At 38.3% G+C, this 20,266-nt stretch overlaps 1 protein-coding gene across 5 annotated transcripts in view; it reads right to left on the bottom strand.

The window, feature by feature from the left end:
- CHL1 (cell adhesion molecule L1 like) overlaps positions 1–20,266 on the bottom strand; it is a 189,096-nt gene that overhangs the window by 7,803 nt on the left and 161,027 nt on the right. For 3 of the 5 annotated variants that reach the window (XM_045025896.1, XM_045025898.1, XM_045025897.1), the window contains 6 exons: positions 15,626–15,848; positions 12,167–12,282; positions 11,802–12,006; positions 11,302–11,424; positions 9,716–9,895; positions 155–316 (listed from right to left, as the gene is read on the bottom strand). In XM_045025896.1, coding sequence (XP_044881831.1) covers positions 155–316; positions 9,716–9,895; positions 11,302–11,424; positions 11,802–12,006; positions 12,167–12,282; positions 15,626–15,848 — 1,009 coding nt within the window. The remainder of the gene's footprint in view (positions 1–154; positions 317–9,715; positions 9,896–11,301; positions 11,425–11,801; positions 12,007–12,166; positions 12,283–15,625; positions 15,849–20,266) is intronic. The other 2 variants (XM_045025899.1, XM_045025900.1) reach the window with 1 other exon arrangement.

Genomic DNA, 20,266 nt, shown 5'->3' with positions numbered 1-20,266 from the left:
TATTTACTACTGGGTAGACAAAATACAAGGCTAAATTGAAAAATGATGGACTCATTCCTGCTCCTATTGTAGTAAATGGCAAGAAGAGGCTAAGATTTCACTTTCATTGCACCACATAATAGGTAATGTCATTATTTCTTGAAAATTATCTCACCTCTCTCCCTCGTCTCAATTACATCTTCAAAAATGCTATTGTTATCAACCCAATTCTTAGTCACTAGACGAACTGTATATTCAGTTCCGGGCTCAAGTGCCTCAATGGGGTGAAACTTTTGGGTGGGATTTACTGCTTCTGAAATCTTCCCGATCCCTTTACCTATGAAATGTACATAGTCAAGTCACATTAATTAATTCTATTAATTCAATAGCAGGACTCTGAAATGCACAGTTACAAATTATTTAAGTAGCAAGTGATAGTAAAACAGCATACATGGATATGTTTAACATTTGCCTTTGGATAGTTTTTATGGTAGACAAGAAAAAAAAGTAGAAAAGCATTTTCTGTATTTGCTCTTTGATATTCTGCAGGATAAAATCAGTGTCAAACTAAATAATCCTAAGATTTATGAAGTGTTTGTTTTAAATTTGAAGGATCAAAGTAAATATTGAAGGAATGACATATAGGACTATAGATCTGCTTTAACTAATCAATGCTTAATCCAAAAAAAACCCCAACTGAATACGGCCTGGGTTTATTTACACAATCTGTGGCTTGATCCATCTCCCATTGAACTGAAGTAAATGGGACAAGATTGAGACCCATATTATCCTGAAACAGATTATTACTTCTCTCATATGAACAATTACACTGGGATTTATACTCAAATTTTCCTTAGACAATAAACCTCCTTGTCCCCCTTTATTTCACATTTGTACTGAAGCTATAACAAAGCTCTCTTTTAGGTATACCTGAAGTTTTCTTTCAAATGGATTTTCATATACAATCTTTACATGTTCTAACTGATATTTATTTATATGAAAAGTATTTGCAGTCAATTTTTTTTCTGTGGGTTTCCAATAAAGTCAGTCTTGCACTCCTTTTGCTTTCAGAACTCTCCTTGACATGAATAGGTGTTTTACCTGAATCCAGGACTGCAGGATAAGTGGTTTATTATGTATGCTTTTAAAAAAAAGCATTTAATGCTAATGGCAAAAGGAAGCAACTGTTATTCACTGCAGTGAAAAAAGCAGGATTTGCTCTCATCCTGGATACAGTATAGTATAAGTCATACTAATGAATCATAACTGTTCCTCTCTTTCAGGATTTTAAGCAGTAACTTTTGCTAAAATTACACAAGGAATATAAAACAGCACCCACATTTAGGGCCTGATCTAAAGTCCGTTGAAGCCTACAGAAAGGCTCAGAATCATTGATGTCAATGGGCTTTCAAATCAGGCCTCAGTAGAACCGTGCCCAGGTCTAGCGTTAGACACCAATGTTTGGGGGAAAGCATTAAAACATATGCCTTTTTACTTCTGTTCAGTTGCTTAATTTAGCTGGTCAACATTCTAAAGTCAACTAATGAAAGGGATCTTATGGTTACTCATACATACAGCATAGCTCAAAACCTGCTTGACCAATTTGCGCTTATAACACGGACAGTAAAGCAATGCTGATTACTACTGAAACTGGTAAGCAAGCAAACAAAAAAGCTTTGAGCGATTAGCCCTTCTTGATAGCTGAAGGAAAAGAAAGAGAGATTAAGAGTGGAATAGACATGGTTAAAGGTGCTGTACATAATATGTTTTCCAAGGCAAGTATACATATATTACAATAAGTAGTTAAACTAGTAGACCACTGGGAATCAGACAGAACATGTTCAATTAGAATAATGCTGATGGTGAAGCACAGTGTATTAGCATAACTTAATCCATCTAATGGTACGTTTCACAAAATGAACTACGGTACATGAGGCTGAGCTATAATTTTTTAATCAAACTGCAAATTAAGCAACAAGACATTACAGGTAAATTTTAATTACATTTTGTAAAATCAGGATGTCAGAACAATGTGTTTCATAAAAAAGCTACCCATAAAGTCACAAGAAATAAAGCTCTTCCATGTGAACTTTAATCCTGTTGGTCAATAAATGCCATAAAACACTTAAAGATGTCAGCCAGACAAGGTAGTCATATGCACGGCAGTGTGTATGCAACATAGGTCTGATCTGGTAGCTCTACTCACTGAGATCATAAGCCTGCAAAGCACTTAAACTTGTCCTTAACTTTAAACATGTGAGTGGCCACGTTGAAGTCAATTTCTTTAATGCCATGACTCACTTATTTAAAGTTAAGCATGTGCTTAAGTGCTTTACGGGATCAGGAATAGGGTGTTTTGCCTTATTGGGATGGCCTGATTGGGAACAAAGTTTTACACCATGAGTTCTGCAGGACCTTTGATATTTGGCACCACAATGTTGCATAAAGGATTTTCTGTATCCTAAAATGTAAGATAGGAGTCCAGTGGAGACAGGAGCGGCGCCAGGGTCTTTGGCGCCCTAGGCGCAGGGCCGGCTCTACCCATTTCGCCGCCGGTCCTGCGGCTCCGGTGGACCTCCCGCAGGCGTCCCTGCGGAGGGTCCACTCGTCCCAGGGCTCCGGTGGACCTGCCGCAGGCGTGCCTGTGGATGCTGCACTGGAGCCGCGGGACCAGCGGACCCTCCGCAGGCAGGCCTGCGGGAGCTCCACCGGAGCCGCCTGCCGCCCTCCCGGCAAAATGCCGCCTCCCCCAAATCCTGGCACCCTAGGCGACTGCCTAGGTCGTCTAAATGGAAGCGCCGGCCCTGAGTGGAGATTGCATGTGTGTGATTTCTTTCCATGTAAATCTGGTCTGCATTTATAAAACTAAATACTGTGCAATACCTATAGAAAAGAAATAATGGGTAACTAGGGAAGGATTGGCAGAGGGACTAGAAAAATCCTGAGGGTGTGTGGGCGGAAACAAAGATATACTGGTAAGGAAATGTTTGCTCAATATACTGAAAGGTCAATGTGCAGCAGAAATTAGCTTCAGAAAACTGAGAGCAGTTAGGTTAGGTTTTTAATCTACAATACAGGAAATAAGCTTTAGTAATAAAAATATACCACCAGCATTTGTCATCTCCCCACTACTATTTATCAGCCATATCATGGGATTCACATGAACATTAAACACTGAACTGCAATTTTACAATATTCCTATTGGATTTAGAGATTTATGAGAACAATGGAAAATACTTTTTTTTATTGAAGCCTATGAAATAATGGGAAAACAAGATAAACCTCCCCTAAAGACGTACTATAGTGCTAGTCTCCAAAAGTTAGCACATCTGTTATGAAACTCACTTATTAAAAAAAAAAAGATTGGGAATCTTACAGTTGTATAATAATTATAGGTAGTATTTTGATTTATAACAGCACCTGTTTAAATACATCTGCCTGAAATAAATGGAAAGTTAAACTACACTTTCATCAGTTTTCCTACACTGAATGGCTATTAAAAGTGTATAAAGATGCATCATAATTACACTCTACCTTCTGGGCTTTTGTATTCCAGGAGGTAGTTTGTGCTGATTGGGAGAGATCTTTTTTTTACTGGTAATTTACAATTACCGTCATATTCTTAAAATCCATTAGATGAAAATTAGTAGGCTATCCTGCTTAGCTTGACAGCCAGGCCATCCACCTTGACTTTTGGGTTGTTGGACTTTTGGACAAAGCACAGAAGAGAGGTTAGCTCATTTTGTCTTACCACCATTTCTGTTTCTGTTTACCTTTTGCTCCTGGCCACAGTTTTACTGGCTGTAACAGGTGGGAGAGGTGTGATTGTATTTAACTATAGAAAGGATTCACTAGGTAATGCTTGTGATGCTTAGAATAGCAGTAGGTGATCACCCGTGCCCTGGTTCAGGAAAAGCTCCTCTGTACCATCAGGGCTTGCAGAATTGCTCCCAGTACACGTGCAGATCAGCCGTGTGGCTTGAGAGGGCAGAAGGCTGCCTGAGGAGTTGTATAAATGATGGGGTAGTGGGGAAGGCCTGTCAATCAGTTTGGTCATAGTTCAAGAAATGATTCTCTCCATTAGGATGTTATTCTATGTGGCTAAGAAAACTGTGTTTTTAGTCTTTCAGACTGTTGGGTGGCAAAAGAGAATTGAATAGGATCAGACCTTATGTTATGAGAGGCTACTATCATGATCTCGAGAGATGTCATAAGGGTTAGTGTTCTCAGGCTGGGATTTTAAATAAAGCCCAAGGGAAGCAGGTGCCCGGTTGTCACTGAATTATAATGAGATTGCAACATGTAACTTCCTTAGGCTCCTTTGAAAATTATAGCAATAGTTACTGTTTCATGTGCATGGATTTTTCATTAACATTTGGATTTTTGTATAATCATTGTAACATACATAATTCTGTATCTTGTCAGTGCTGCAAATCACTGGTAGCTCTGGATAGTATAAAAATTGGCAACAAAGATTGTTGAGTCAGATGCCAGGATATCAGAGGGGGATGTAGTTCTATTTTTTTTAAGAGTTTCTTTCCTTTTAAAATATATATTAATGTTATGTTATATATCATTTCAGGTGGCTAATTACACGTATAGCAATATTGATCATCAGGTTTTCTTCTGTCAATGTTTTTGGGGCAGTTTAAGAAATGCTACATGAATAAAAAAGTAATAATCATTTTCTAAACAGAGACAGCCACATTCTTTCATGGAGTTAAGCCTGAGATAAGCCCATAATATTTAATCAACTCTCTCTAAAATACAAAAAAAAAGCTAAAAGCTAAACAATGTTAAATCTATAAAGTCTACACCTAAGTTCACAATTATCACAGCAGAGAAAAAACTGCTGATACTAACTCACAATTTGCTAATCTCCAATCATTCATTTTAACATCAAACTGAAAATATAATTTAACTTTGAAACTTTACTTTTTAAAAAAATTATTCTGCAATGTAATGCAAATGTTACAGAGTGGCAGTAATTTCCACCATTAGTAAAAATTCTCAGATCAAAATGATCCCTGTTTTACATCTAACCTCCCTCCCGCCCCTCCCCCCCAAAAAACTCTCTAACTCTATGATGACTGATTGAATCATTTCTCTAGGTGACTGAAAAAGAAACTCAAGAACCGATGGCAACCCAAAAGCATTGGGAAAAGGATTTCTGTAGAAAAGGACCTAGGGGTTACAGTGGATGGGAAGCTGGATATGAGTCAACAGTGTGCCCTTGTTGCCAAGAAGGCTAACAGAATTTTGGGCTATATAAGTAGGGGAATTGCCAGCAGATCGAGGGACGTGATCATTCCCCTCTATTTGACATTGGTGAGGCCTCATCTGGAGTACTGTGTCCAGATTTGGGCCCTGCACAACAAGAAGGATGTGGAAAAATTGGAAAGAGTCCAGCAGAGGGCAACAAAGATGATTAAGGGGCTGGAGCACATGACTTATGAGGAGAGGCTGAGGGAACTGGGATTGTTTAGTCTGCAGAAGAGAAAAATGAGGGGCGATTTGATAGCCACTTTCAACTACCTGAAAGCGTTTCCAAAGAGGATGGACCTAGACTGTTCTCAGTGATGGCAGATGACAGAACGAGGAGTAATGGTCTCAAGTTGCAGTGGGGGAGGTTTAGGTTGGATATTAGGAAAAAAAATTCACTAGGAGGGTGGTGAAGCACTGGAATGGGTTACCTAGGGAGGTGGTAGAATCTCCTTCCTAAGAGGTTTTCAAGATCAGGCTTGACAAATGGCTGGGATGATTTAGTTGAGGTGGGTCCTGCTTTGAGCAGGGCGTTGGACTAGATGACCTCCTGAGGTCCTTTCCAACCCTGATATTCTATGATTCTATGATTAATTTCAAGTGCAACTGTGAGTCATCTTTTTCTAGTCATGAAAGGCCTTAATCTGAGCTTTTGTGCAAATGGAGTATTCCCTGTGGTTCCCCATGACTCTTCCATGCAACTCAGTAGGCACAAGTTCTGCACAGTGTTTTGTCAACCACCTGTACAACCACTTGTTGTATCTCAGCTGGGTTTTCCCACTAAATATTCATTTCAGTTAGAATGCTGATTTAAGAAATCTTCCCCTCTATTGACTGTATATTACATATTGGATTTAGTTCTTAGTGCTATTGGTGTTAGGGTAGTGACATGCAGGGTATGAATGGGGGATTACATTTGGGGCCTGCTCCTTATAGACCATTGATTAATAGTACTGGATTTGACCCTAGACACACACATTGCAGAGGAGAACCACATTTTAAAGGAACTATCAAGAAATGGCTCCTTCTGACTCAAGAAGGCTCTGGGCTGATGGGGAACTCTCTCCACACCAGGACATGCAATGACTACAGAAAGCTGCTCTAGCTTATTGAAGGATAACACAGAAGAGTTTCCTTCCCCTAGCCCAGCCTGTTCATTTCCCACTTCCCTGTGTGCTGTGATGCAGAAGTTCACCATGGAACTGTGGAATGAAGCAACTTTGGGGACCTGCCATTCCTTACAGGACAACCTACACAACCTACTCCCCTGAAGTTAAAATGCATAAATTCAATGGTTTTCAGATATAATGGAAAACAAATGAGTATTTACTTTAATACAGCTATTGTAAAGTCAGGTCAAATATGCCAGGAGCCAAACATGACTGAATACGTATCTACAACCCACCCAGATATCTGTATTTCTCTGGGACAGTGTATTTTACAAAGCCCACAATGTAGCCTATGACAGCTGGGTATGGTAGAGTAATGGGAGCTATAGAAGCCCTAAAATAGATAAGAGAGGTGCATCTTTTTTCTCTGAAAATGGAGCACATTGAATATGGGAATCACAGAGACAAAATAAAAACCGGAGCCTATAATGTTATTTTATGGAGTCTCATTCCACAGTAGAACCACACTTTCTATCTGCCACTTTAAATCTGGGCAACTTTAACTGATATGCCTTGACTTTTGAAAACACTCAATTTTTTGAGAGACTGCGTAACTTGTTTAATTGAGATAGTTACACATTTTATTACCCTCTTTGTATTTTGCATGCCCTCCATTCCTAATCTCAAAAAAATGAGAAAGTCACAGAAACGTGTGTTCCTCAGCCGAAGGGCACAGATTTTGCATACTTTAAATGAGTCTGGACCAATTTAGCCTTCAGATAATTGCATAAAATTCCTCTGGGATTTCAGTTAAGCTGCAGAGCTGTATCTAAGGATGGACATTGGTACTGTTAGGTGGCTCTCATTTAAATTACTTGAAAAATTTGTGGAATAGGGCACAAAAGTAACAGCAGAATAGGACCCTTAGAATTTACAGAGATTATGCTGTTCTATTTGATGTGCAATCTGCTGCTCTGACTTTTAGTAGAATCCCTTGCTGCCTTTGCCAACAAAATCTTTTGAAAGAAAAGAAAGAAAACATGGGGAAAATTAAATGTCAAAATTTCTATTTATCATGTTTACTAGCCACATGTTACTGACAGCGTTACCAACAAAGATCCTTTTAAAACCAAGCGTGTTACACAGGGTTGTGCAAATTAATAACAACATCCTAAATGACCAAATGGAGGACTCCTGATCTCAGCAAAGAATACAAGAATAAATGGCTAATGAAGTAGCACTGTATTTTTCTGGGCTCAAATTAAAATAAAATTATATATATATATATATATATATATATATATATATATATATAAATTTTGTTGTAAAAAACAAAAGTCTAACCCATTTTAATCTGATTTCTAAAGTTATCTTTTTCAATTTAGCCATTAATCTCATCTAGCAGCAAAAAAGTCACACTTCCCTTAATAGTATAATAAACAGGGGGAACAAAAAGGATGCTGGAAATAGAGGCCTTTAATTAATATAGTGCCAGATTCTGCATTGCCCTGAAATAGCTGCACAGTACAGTGGTTTTGGAGGACATATGCAGCGTATGGTGGGCTTGACTTAGGTCAGTGAAAAGGCATCAGTTCAGCCTTCTGATCAATATAGTACATAACCACAGCCAGTTACCTGAGGGAAAGAATGTGGCAGAATAACCCAGGCTAGGGGGAGTCTGCTCACTTAAATGAAATAAGAACTGGTCTGTGATAGAAAACCTTACCTATCAGGTATTGGGTCTGGGAGGGCAGCATTATCATTCAAGCAGTTTTGATGATGGGAGTCCACATGAACTACAAAGGGAGAATAATAGAATATTTTGCACCTTGGTATCTGCCGGTATCATAAGAACTTTCCTGAATGATTTCATGAGCAAGGGAATATGTTTATGTGTGGAATTAATTAGATATGGAATCCTGGACCCAGATTTGGATGCAGCACTCTGGTCTGGGTAGGTTGATTCATGGAAATAATTTCTCTCAGACTGCAAGTATGACTGGAGATTTTCTGAAGTCCAAGGACACATGTACGTACGTATGTGTGAGAGAGAGAGAGAGAGAGAGAGAGAGGTAACTAAGTGAGCTGCTGATTTCATCATTGGGAAGGCAATCTTTGACATTCTGTATGGGACACAAAAGTGGGAAATGTGTCTTTAGATCCATGCATGGATTAGGAAGGATACTGAGAGGCATCACCTGCACAACCAGGTCTTTATGCATAAACATTCATTAAGGATATTAAGGATTAAATTCATGTGGAAGAAGACAAAAGGAGACGGGGTGTCTCTGTTTCACAGATGGGGTCTTAACCACTACTGTGATTGGATCATTTTTTGCCAGAAACTGTGCTTTGGCTTCAGCACCTGAAGAGACTATGCAGGGTGAAAGTCAGCTAAGATATTAAGTTACATGGTTACAATATGTCATCAGTGTTAAAAAGCATGAAGCCAAGCCATTTCTGTTTATCACATTCTCTTTGTCCTTTGCTGTGGTATGTCAAAAACAATCATTGGTGATTAATATCTAGGAACTTGTTTATTGCTACAGTAGAACTTTCAGAGTTGCCGAGCACAGTGGATTTTATTTCAGTTGGATGAGACAGCCTGGCTTGTTCTTCTAATTTTCTTGCATGGGGCATGGGTCACTTGCTGGAGGATTCTCTGCAGCTTGAGGTCTTCAAATCACAATTTGAGGACTTCAGTAACTCAGACATAGGTTAGGGGGTTGTTATAGAAGTGGATGGGTGAGATTCTGTGGCCTGCATTGTGCAGGAGGTCAGACTAGATGATCATAATGGTCCCTTCTGACCTTAAAGTCTATGAGGAGGACAGCAAGTAGACTACAAAGGTATTTCACTGGGTTACTTCATGGGAAAATAATGCTATTTATGGAGCAAGTGCACTACTGTTAGCCTTATGTTAATCTTGACTTGTGGGATTCCCAAATTCTGCCCTCAAATGACAACACATGGCTTCCATTAATATTTCTCGGAATCCAAACTGTCCATTTAAGGGCAGAATATGGCCATATAATATTATTGAAAACAGATTTTTGTTGTTCTCCAACTTCCTGTTAGTGGTTACTAAATGCAAGCTGCTAGTTTTCATAAAAATCAGCTAAGATGATTGGTTGGTTGAAGCTGCTGTTTAGTGACATAGAAAGGCTAAACTTTTTTTTGTTTTTGGAGTTCATTTGTTTTTGGGTTCCTATATTTAAAAGTTCATTGATTGTGCTAAGGCAAAGCAAATTTAAAAGCAAACAATTTCCTCTAATTAGAGAGGAAAATGTCAAAGCTGGAATGTTCTCAATGGATCTTCCATTATCATTAAAACTCATCATTAAATTATACCCCCATTAACTTACTCCCTTCTGTTATTGTTAGTCCTTCTTCTGTGATTGGTTTCCCACAGCCTTTTATAGTACAGGCCCTCACATAGAATTTATACTTGGTGCTGGAGCTCAGATTTGAAAACCTCCAGCTGAAAGTCGAAGGGTTTGTAATATTGACGTCATTCAGTGCTCCAATCTCATCTGTCTCATTTACTGAAAGAGAAATAATAGAGTTCAGTCAGGCATGGCAGCTAAATGTTACCAAAATGCGAATGTGTCAAGAAAGCTGATGGAAAAAATGCAGTTTACAGTAAGTAGGAAGGAGGGCACTTTAAATAAATGTGTATCTTACTACCCTGATACATTTGTGAGTCTTCAAATGGGATTTACCATGTCTAAATCAATCAACTACATGATTGGGTAGTATGATAGTTGAAAAGGCTCTATGATTCTAGAGGTTTAGTTACTGAAAAAAGAGAAAGGCCTGAATTTTAGAGCTATGCAAAATGTTTGTCTAGAACCCTAAATGCATATTACCTAAGTCCTTAAACTTCGGTAGGCCTGCAGCCATGATGCAAGTTTATGGAGTGCTTGCAGGAAGTATAGTAGCTGGCTGCTATATAAGGAGTGGCCTCTTGAACACCCATAGTTGGCCCTCTCCAAAAATGGAGAGCATCCAACCCCTATAAAAGTACTACAAAAGTAAGAGTGCAGTTGCCTTAGTAAGGATCGGTGCTGAGCAAAAAGTTCACAACAAACACGTTCTTTGGCGACGTGTGTTGTATGCCCACTCCATCCTCAGCAGAATACACTGAATTAATATCCAAACTTACCCCCAGTGTTTGGCTGTACTGGTAACTCATAATCAATAATTCAACATAAACTTTCCTCCCTGAGCTTGGCTGCTCCTGGACCATATCTGTTCTATCTCCTTAGCTTCTTCTGGCCCCAAAGAAACATTTCTATTTCCTTGATATCCTGGTTACACATTACTGGACCCACTTGATCACATGATTCAGCAGTAATTACCCTGACTCTAAATGAAGGGTTTTTACGAACAGGAGGAGAGCATTTGCTGAAGTGAAATCATTAAAAAATCTGAATAAATATTCACCAAAAAAAAAGTTTGCATTATTTGCCCAGCTGTACCAGCTATATGTGTTTAAAGATTCTAAGCCTATGCACATGACTCATGCATTATCACCACAAATTATTTCTTCTTTGAAAAGTCAGGTGCATTTCTAAAAACAGCTATACATTTTCTCTGCACTATTTAACTATTGGGTTAACTGTCTGTGAATTTGAAAACATTTATTACATGATTTGATTAGTCTGAGAGTCTGAATGTATCATGATTGCACTTTGAGCTGATCTAGATGGGAAAGAAATATGCTGAAATCCTTTTTCCCTGGAAAATGGAATTGGCCTGCCCCCAGCAGGCTAAACTAATGTCTGTAATTTTGGAACATTTTTTCTGTGCTGAACAAATTGTTACTTAAATTTTAAAAGGATTAGTTTTAAGTTACGGTCTATTTTAAATAACTTTATATTAAAATAATGTTTGATTTAAATACGATCTATTTGCTAAAAGTCTACATCAAAGTAGAACATGTACTTACTTATTTGATATTGCAAAATGTAGCCAGTAAGGAAGCCATTTGGTTTTCTGGGAAGACCCCATGACAAAGTGACAGAATCCTTATCAAAGTTTAGTATTCTTAGAAAATGTGGCTGTTCAGGGACTGGAAAACATAGGAATTAGCTTAGTTTCACTGAATGTAGATCATATTTTAGCAGCTCAGTCTCCATACATTCCTGTTAGTATGGCATATAACTTCATCCAATATGTACAATTCTCCATTCTCAGTCAACATATGTTAGCTGCTTAGGATCTGATCAGCAAGATGCTTGCTAAACACCTTTTGAGAGTCCTCAGCCTTGTTAACTCCCATTTACTGCATAGACTTGGACCCTTCTATTGGATAATTGTATTAAATGCTTTTTTTATGCCAGCATAATAATTTAGAGTCACACAGAGTTCTTAGTGGAATTAATTGGTCTGGTTTCAAGGAAGATGTTTGTTTAATTTCTTCCATCCCCATATTTTAATTTTTCTTACCTCCTTCTGGAGTTTGGAATATGGTTGGAGAGCTTTCAGGTCCAGCTCCTTTTGCATTGTAAGCCAAAACGGTTAAGTGAAATTCACTGAATGGCTCTAGACCAGGAATCATGCCATAGTTTCTGTCTCCTGTGAATGTTAGGAAGTGTTTGTCTGGGCGATGTTGTTTTCCATCCAGCAAACTCCTTGTTTTCCACCAAATGACCTGTATTGAGAAGGGTAATTCTGTAACAGATTAAGTTCTGTGGGGATGAACACTGCATTGATTTCCCCCAACCTCACAGCAATTACTTTAAACTTAAACAGGATTCACCTAACACAGCATGAAAAGACATTGGATTATTTAAAGAATAAATGATGACAACCTTATATCCTTTTAAGTGTCCACGAACGCGGTCTCTTGGAATGCCGGACCAGATCGCTTTAACTAGTGTACTATTCATCACTTCCACCATTACACTTGAAGGAGCAGCATCTGGAACTATAAATACATAGGTGTTATATACTAAGGATACTCCCTAAGATTTATTTTCAAAGAGTAGCTCTACACTTATGGTGGCATATAAAGTACAGACACTGCATGCCCAGCTAGCATGGGTACAAATAGCAGCACAGATGATGAGTATGGTAGAGAGCCCTACATGCCTGAAATCTGGGGTGTGTGCCTTATATGGGTCTCTACATGCCAAAGCAGTGCCTCTGATTTCTACACTGCTATTTTTAGCAGTGTAGAGGGAAAAGTCTGGCAGAGGGAAAAGTCTTTGGCAGCTCCCCAGAGTCTTTCCTCACTGCCTCCCCCATGTTGGTGTCTTTCATTGTCACGTGTAGCTACACACTGCAGGCAGTGTGGATGTAGCCTTCCTTTCACTGTGCTGTGTAGGTACACATATCCTACATGCCACAGCTACCCAGCCTGGCTCAAGTTATAGAGACTCATGCTTTTAAGTCCGGAGAGTTCCCCAGTTCAGTTCCAAATGGGGGCCATCACCTCTGTATCAGTGAGGATAAAAAAAAATTGTGATCAAGATTGCTTTTTTGAATGAGGTGTTCTTTCTTTAAGCAATTTTCTTTTACAATTAAATCAACTGGTTAAAGAGCAGGGTTTTAATCACCACAGAACATCAAGAAATCTACTCCAGCACCTGAAATAACTAGACCCTGAGTGAATGCCACATCGGTGGATACAGGATCAGGTCCATAGAAAGCACATTGCAAGTGAAACTGAACACACACAGAGAAATCTCCCTTTTCATTTACTTTCACTATCTACCAGATGATATGTTGTCCAGTGTTAATATTGTGACCGTGAAAAACCACATGTCCCTAACCCCACACTCACTACCAGGAAGTCGGGGATGGTTATTGTTTACTACTATAAACACTCTCATTGAGACTCCCAGTAGTAAGTGTTTACAGGGTCAGGTTAAATTAAACTATCAGAAAAATGAAATATGACAAAAATCACTGGCCATGTAAGAGAGCTACTTTCCAAACATGAATAACACATCTACTTAGAACAGGTCATTCAGTGGAATCTGTAAACAAAATCTAATTGAGGGTTAGTTTCTTTGTATAATGTCCATAAGAGTTTCCTTTTTGAGCCATTTTTTTAATGTTATGATGATGATGGCTTTTATAGCACCTATTGGGGCTAGGCACAGACTAATTTCATGTCAAGAAGGAGTCAGATTAGAGAGGCTGGAGGAACAGCCCTGGACTAACATCTATAAAATAATTCAGTTCAGCAGTGGCTAGTGCACAGCATGATGGATTAAAGAAGGATTTTGGTTGTTTATCCATTTGAATAAGTAATAAAGTAAACAGTTGTCTCAGTTGGCTAATCTCTTGCAGGCCTTTTTGTAGGCCATTCAAGCTGTCCATCCATTTTGCTGTTAGGAAAACAACTTGAAGGTTTCAGACATGGGATGAAAACTGCCTGACTTTACATAATAAGATTAAGCTGCAAAATCTGAAACATGTACATTTGTAGACACTTCTAACCCTTGCTTGCCAGCAGTCCTGAGCCCCTGCTGCTAATGACTAATGCATTGGGCATTTGTCATTTGTATCAGGGAATCTTGGCTCCCTATGTTAGCTGGCTACATTGGTGTTTACTCCCTCATTGATTTAAATCCCTAAATCCTAAAAAGATTTTTTGCTGCTCTTGCTTAACTGGGTTGCCTACTGAAGGAAATCTTGGCTTTTCATCATTGCAGCTGGGGAATATAAATCCTCCCAATGTCTTTTATACATTGATTCTATAAACAACAGAGGGGATAAAAAATTATGATATAGTGTCAGGGGGAATTGGAAGGACTATTGTCCAATAGTCTAGATATTGTAGCAGGGACTTCCACAATCTTACAGTAGCCAGAAGCATGTTTGTATTAACTCCACCAGCTTTGACCCAGCACTAGTGCTGTCATTTTTGCACTAGTGTTCACTGGAGGAACATGATTGCTAAAGAGCACTGTGGTGTGAGGGATTAGCAGGTACAGGTAGATTTTTTGTAATATCAGCATCAGCCTGTGATACCAACAAAGTATCAAATAATCTTATGTGGGAAACTGGGGCAAACATCATAACAGTCCCGTAGAGGCTTCAAATCTATGAACAGATGTTTGTGGCACAAATGCTGATTGCTTGTATCAAGGCAGTTATTTAAGACGACACAGTACAGGCATTGGAAAGAACCTTGTTGTCAATGATGGACCTCACTTTGAGAACTGGCCTCCAATTATGACAGGAACAAAACTGGATCCTCAGTTATTTGAAAGATTAAAGTTGCACTTGAAAAATTAAAGACCTGTTTGGGACCCTTTTTAAAAATCAGGGACTCTGTGTCTCGCAATTGTAAGAGTAGTTTCTATAAAAAGTATTAATACTGAGTGGAATATTGGTGTGGCTGCAAACTGTACATATTAGAAGCAGGACAAATAGATCCAGTTTGAAAGGGATGATTGTGAAGGCCATTTCATGAGAAAGTACTCTGTTACTTGCATGATGCAGAAAGGATAGATGTGTTGGTATCATGGACAGAAACGTGCTCAAAATATGGAATGTAAAATATACTGAGGTGTCGACTGCACACGCAGGGCTGTGATATTACTTGGAAACACTAGTGTTGACACATTCCTCAATGTTTAGGGGGGGATCCTTAAAGATAGTGCCACCTGCTTTCCTCAGTGTGGCTGGCCCATTCTGTAAACTGTGTCAAGGAGCCATAGCCATCCTCTTTCTTGCAGCCTTTGGATACCCTACACCCCAGGGGTGCACTGAAGGGGCATATGTCACTTCTTTTTGGCATGCAAAAGATTAATGGTCTGTATGCTCTGTTTTAATTCTAAAATGCCCACAAACTGAATATGTGCATCTACCTGTAGAATATTTTACTACCTGTAGTTTGAGGTGAATGGGTTAGGTCCTAGTCCAGCAAAGTACATAAGCACATAATTAATTTTAAGCATATAGATAGTCCTTCTGAAATCAATGGGGCTATTAAAGTGCTTAACATTAAACAAGTTTTGTTGGATTGGAGCCATGCCTAGGTTCCAGTTTAGGCAAGCAATTGTACACTCATTTTTTTATATGCAAGCATAACTGACCTTTTTGAAAATGAAGCTCTTGATAGCTAAAATTCATGATAAGGAAACTAGCACATAATACTTCCGTTTCTTTTAGTATTCCAACATGCTGATCACTAGTGAGTGACATTTAAGCATTTTTAATTGTGAGCTGGTCTAATAATACTTTTTATCCATTTATATTGCAATGTAAGAATCATCTGCACCATATATTTTTACAAAAATATTTCAGTTACTTACTGTCCTCTCCTGAATATCCAGTGGTAACATTTGGTTCAGGACCAGATCCAAAATTGTTTATAGCTTGGACTTTGATATCATAAGGCACAAAGGTAGGAGTATTCCTCAATGTCAAGGAATGTTTTTTCACGGTTTCCTCATTCCAGTCTGTCTCTACACCCTGCTGCCGCCAGCTGACTTTGTACTCCAGTCCTGGTCCATTTTGCTCCATGGGTTTCAATGGCTACAAAAGAAGTTAAAGGGATACTGATCTGCCTTTGTTGCTATAATCATAAAATGGCAGATTAAGTGGAGAATAATTTTGAAGCCATACACTAGAATATTTAGAGAGAAAAAAATAACCTTCTCTATCATGGTTTTTTTTAATATGGCTGTAGGAAAAGTGTTATAATTTTTAGAACAGCACGGGGGAACAACAGCTGGATTTAAAACAGGTTAATTACTGAAGCATATCTTTCTACATATAGAATGCACTAACAGGTTTTGCTGCAAGTTTTCTTAGTTTTATGGTAATATAAATATATGTAATCTTCATTACAAGTAAAACACAAATTATCTCAAATTTTTATGTAGCACAGCAAGTAGGCTCATTAAAATTTAGATTAGAACATAAGAACATAAGAATGGCCATACTGGGTCAGACCAAAGGTCCATCCAGACCAGTATCCTGCCTACCAACAGTGGCCAATGCCAGGTGCCCCAGAGGAGTGAACCTAACAGGCAATGATCAAGTGATCTCTCTCCTGCCATCCATCCCCACCCTCTGACAAAGGCTAGGGACACCATTCCTTACCCATTCTGGCTAATAGCCATTAATGGACTTAACCTCCATGAATTTATCTAGTTCTCTTTTAGTCCTAGCCTTCACAACCTCCTCAGACAAGTTGACTGTGCGCTGTGTGAAGAAGAACTTCCTTTTATTTGTTTTAAACCTGCTGCCCATTAATTTCATTTGGTGGCCCCTACTTCTTATATTATGGGAACAAGTAAATAACTTTTCCTTATTCACTTTCTCCACATCACTCATGATTATATATACCTCTATCATATCCCCCCCCTTAGTCTCCTCTTTTCCAAGCTGAAAAATCCTAGCCTCTCTAATCTCTCCTCATATGGGACCTGTTCCAAACCCCTAATCATTTTAGTTGCCCTTCTCTGAACCTTTTCTAGGGCCAGTATCTCTTTTTTGAGATGAGGAGACCACATCTGTATGCAGTATTCAAGATGTGGGCGTACCATAAATTTATATAAGGGCAATAAGATATTCTCTGTTTTAATCTCTATCCCCTTTTTAATGATTGCTAACATCCGGCTTGCTTTTTTTGATTGCCACTGCACACTGCATGGATGTCTTCAGAGAACTATCCACGATGACTCTTTTTCATGATTAGTTGTAGCTAAATTAGCCCCCATCATATTGTATGTATAGTTGGGGTTATTTTTCCCAATGTGCATTACTTTACATCTATCCACATTAAATTTCATTTGCCATTTTGTTGCCCAATCACTTAGTTTTGTGAGATCTTTTTGAAGTTCTTCACAGTCTGATTTGGTTAGAACTATCTTGAGCAGTTTAGTGTCATCTGCAATCTTTGCCACCTCGCTTTTTACCCCTTTCTCCAGATCATTTATGAATAAATTGAGATTATCCTGTAAGATCTTAAATATGCACCAACCACTTCCCCTGCCCCCTACACACACACACACACACACACACACACACTCCACTCAACTAGATCTGGACACTTAACTGGTAATAGCTGTGCTCCATTTTTAAATTTTTATTTATTTATTTAATTAATTAATTTCTTACTGCTTGGTTGAGGAACCTCTTTGCTATATAAGGAAAGAATGAATCCATAAAGTGGTGTCAAGTGGGGCTGGTTGGACAATGGTATGGCTTTTCTGTAGATATTTTAGAAAGAAATTGTTTGTTTGTTTTGCATAAAATCTTTACAATTTTTATAGCATTTTTTTCAGTTGTTGATTGTTTTTTGGTTTAGAAATCAGAAAATTTAGGAAGAGATGAAAAGTTTCACAGAACATTTTCATTTACAAAAAACAAGCCATTTTTCATCAAAAAGCTGAGGTGTTCACCCTTATTGATAGGCTAGTTCAGTCACCAGGCCATTTAGGGTCTGATCTAGCAGCCTTTGAAGTCAATGGAAAGGCTGCTATTTACTTCAGTTGTTGTGGGGAAGTGTATCTGAGGAGATGAATAAATGATGGGGCAGTGGTAGAGGCCTTACAATCAGATTGGTCATAGTTGTTCATTGTCAAGATTGCCAGTAAGGCTACCAGTTCTGAGCCTTATGATGTGCATACCTGCAAACTGGATTTAATCACTCAGCTTACTAGACTAGCAGCAGGCAACCTGCAGCCCATCAGGGTAATCCACTGGCAGGCCACCAGACCATTTGTTTACATTTGCATGGCCGCCCTCAGCCCCCAGTGGCCATGGTTCACTATTCCTGGCCAATGGGAGCTGTGGGAAGCAGTGGCCAGGCTTCCCGCAGCTCTCATTGGCCAGGAACGGCAAACCGCGGCCACTGGGAGTTGTGGGCAGCCATGCAAATGTAAACAAATACTCTGGAAGCCTGCCAGATGATTACTCTGATGGGCTGCATGTGGCCCATGGGCTGCAGGTTGCCCACCACTGCGCTAGACTCATTTCACATAGACCATCAAATAGCCATCATATGGTGGTAAACCAACATGGGTTGGATTTGAATAGAACTGGGGGGGGTGGAGGGGCAAAGGGTCACTGGCACTTCAAAAACACTTTTTAAAACAATGTTTGTGGTGGAACCACAGGTTGAACAAAACAGGTTGAACAAAAAATATTTCATTAAATTCAAATATTTCAGTTTTGACCATTTTAAAATGTTTTTGAAAGGAACGTTCATTTTTACCTAAAAAAATCAAAATGTTTTCTTTAGAAAAAATCAAAATAAAAACATTTACATTTTTTTCAGAATTTTTTTGGGTCATCTTTACGACCAAAACAATTTGGCAAAATTAACAGAAACTCATAAATGTTTCAGTGTCACCAAATTTGTATTTTTTATCAAAAAAAGTTTTGTGCAAAAAATTTTGCTCAGATCTAGACTTGAACAATGTGTTTTTATAAGTCAAACTACTTCTAGAATTTAATTGTAATGTATATAAGTCACAAAAATGTTAAGAATTCAATCAACATTTTTTTCCATATATAAGAAGCATTAAGAAAAACACTATAGCTCCAATCCAACAAATCACATGAACTCTATATTCAAAGTATTTGCTGAATCACATTTTAAATTGACTTAATTTGAATTAATATTTAATTAACTGCATTAATAATGTAATTAATTGAATTGTCATTTATTAACAATTTTGCATAACGTTTAGGAGCACATGACTGTTTAAAATGATCATCATTATTTACACTCTGACTTCTTCATTGCATTGCCAAAGCATTACACAGGGATTTAATTTTGTAAATCCCCTTGACTAAAATGCATGAAAAAGAAAATAAGAAAATAAAATTTACTGCTGGAAAATAAATTCCAGTTTAGGGTTAAATTTCAGTCCCATTCAGCTATTATTTTGATCTTGCTTAATGCTGCAAAGCCTTGACTGAAAATTCTATTGCTAATGCTCATCTGATCTGTTAATCCAAACTAGGCAGATTAACATCATTTTGTAGAATCAGTGTGTGTATATATCTGGCCCTTGTCTGCTGGAAATAAAGCATTCAGTATGTATCAGGCATTGAAGATCTGCTACAAAGCCTACAAGAAGCAAACTAAATAAAAATATTTGTTTCCAAAAATAATCTAAATGAACCCAGAATCCCTTTCTGTTCTTATTTATCTAAACCTATCCAATCCCACTCCATTCTCACCTTTAATTGTTGTGCTACAACTGAATTGTAGATTGTAAGATTTTTGGGCAGAGATTATGTCTAGCTAGCAGTACAAATAATTAACAACAACATATGCTGTCTGTGTTGGTAGCTGCCTCTATGCAACTGCTTATAAACAAAGAATTGTTCTCACTGACTATGGAATATTTTGTACAATGAAGTTTCACAATAAAGTAATAGTCAATAGACTTAGAGGGTCACATTCACTTCTGGGCTACACCGAACTGGGTTAACCAGACAGCAAATGTGAAAAATCGGGATGGGGGTGAGGGGTAATAGGAGCCTATATAAGAAAAAGGCCCAAAAATTGGGACTGTCCTTATAAAATCGAGACATCTGGTAACTCTACACCCAACCTAAAATGAAAATTCAGGTTGTGGAAATTTGTATGGTTCGTTTCTGCTAGAAACAGAGTAGAAAATAATCTTTCCAAATCCAATGCAAAATGTGTTTTATTCCAGTTACACAAAATATATTCCTTCTACAATTATTAAAACCTGTTTGGAATTAAAGAGAAAATATATCCCTCTGAACAGATGGCACATAAATTACAGACAAACAGTCTGGAAATCTGAAGTCTGTAATTCTGTCCTCAATACTTCTACAGATTCTTTTAACACTTGCACTAATGACCTTCTCCAGCTCTTGCTATATATGGGATTTCTTCTCCCCACTACACACTGTGTATTACAGGCCTTCTTACATTTTTCCATAGCATTTGTCACACAGGTGTC

Source organism: Mauremys mutica, chromosome 7, assembly GCF_020497125.1.
Source record: "Mauremys mutica isolate MM-2020 ecotype Southern chromosome 7, ASM2049712v1, whole genome shotgun sequence".
NCBI classification, from domain to species: domain Eukaryota; kingdom Metazoa; phylum Chordata; order Testudines; family Geoemydidae; genus Mauremys; species Mauremys mutica.
The sequence above is the reverse complement of the archived record's forward strand: the minus strand, read 5'-3'. Positions and strand labels throughout refer to the sequence as shown.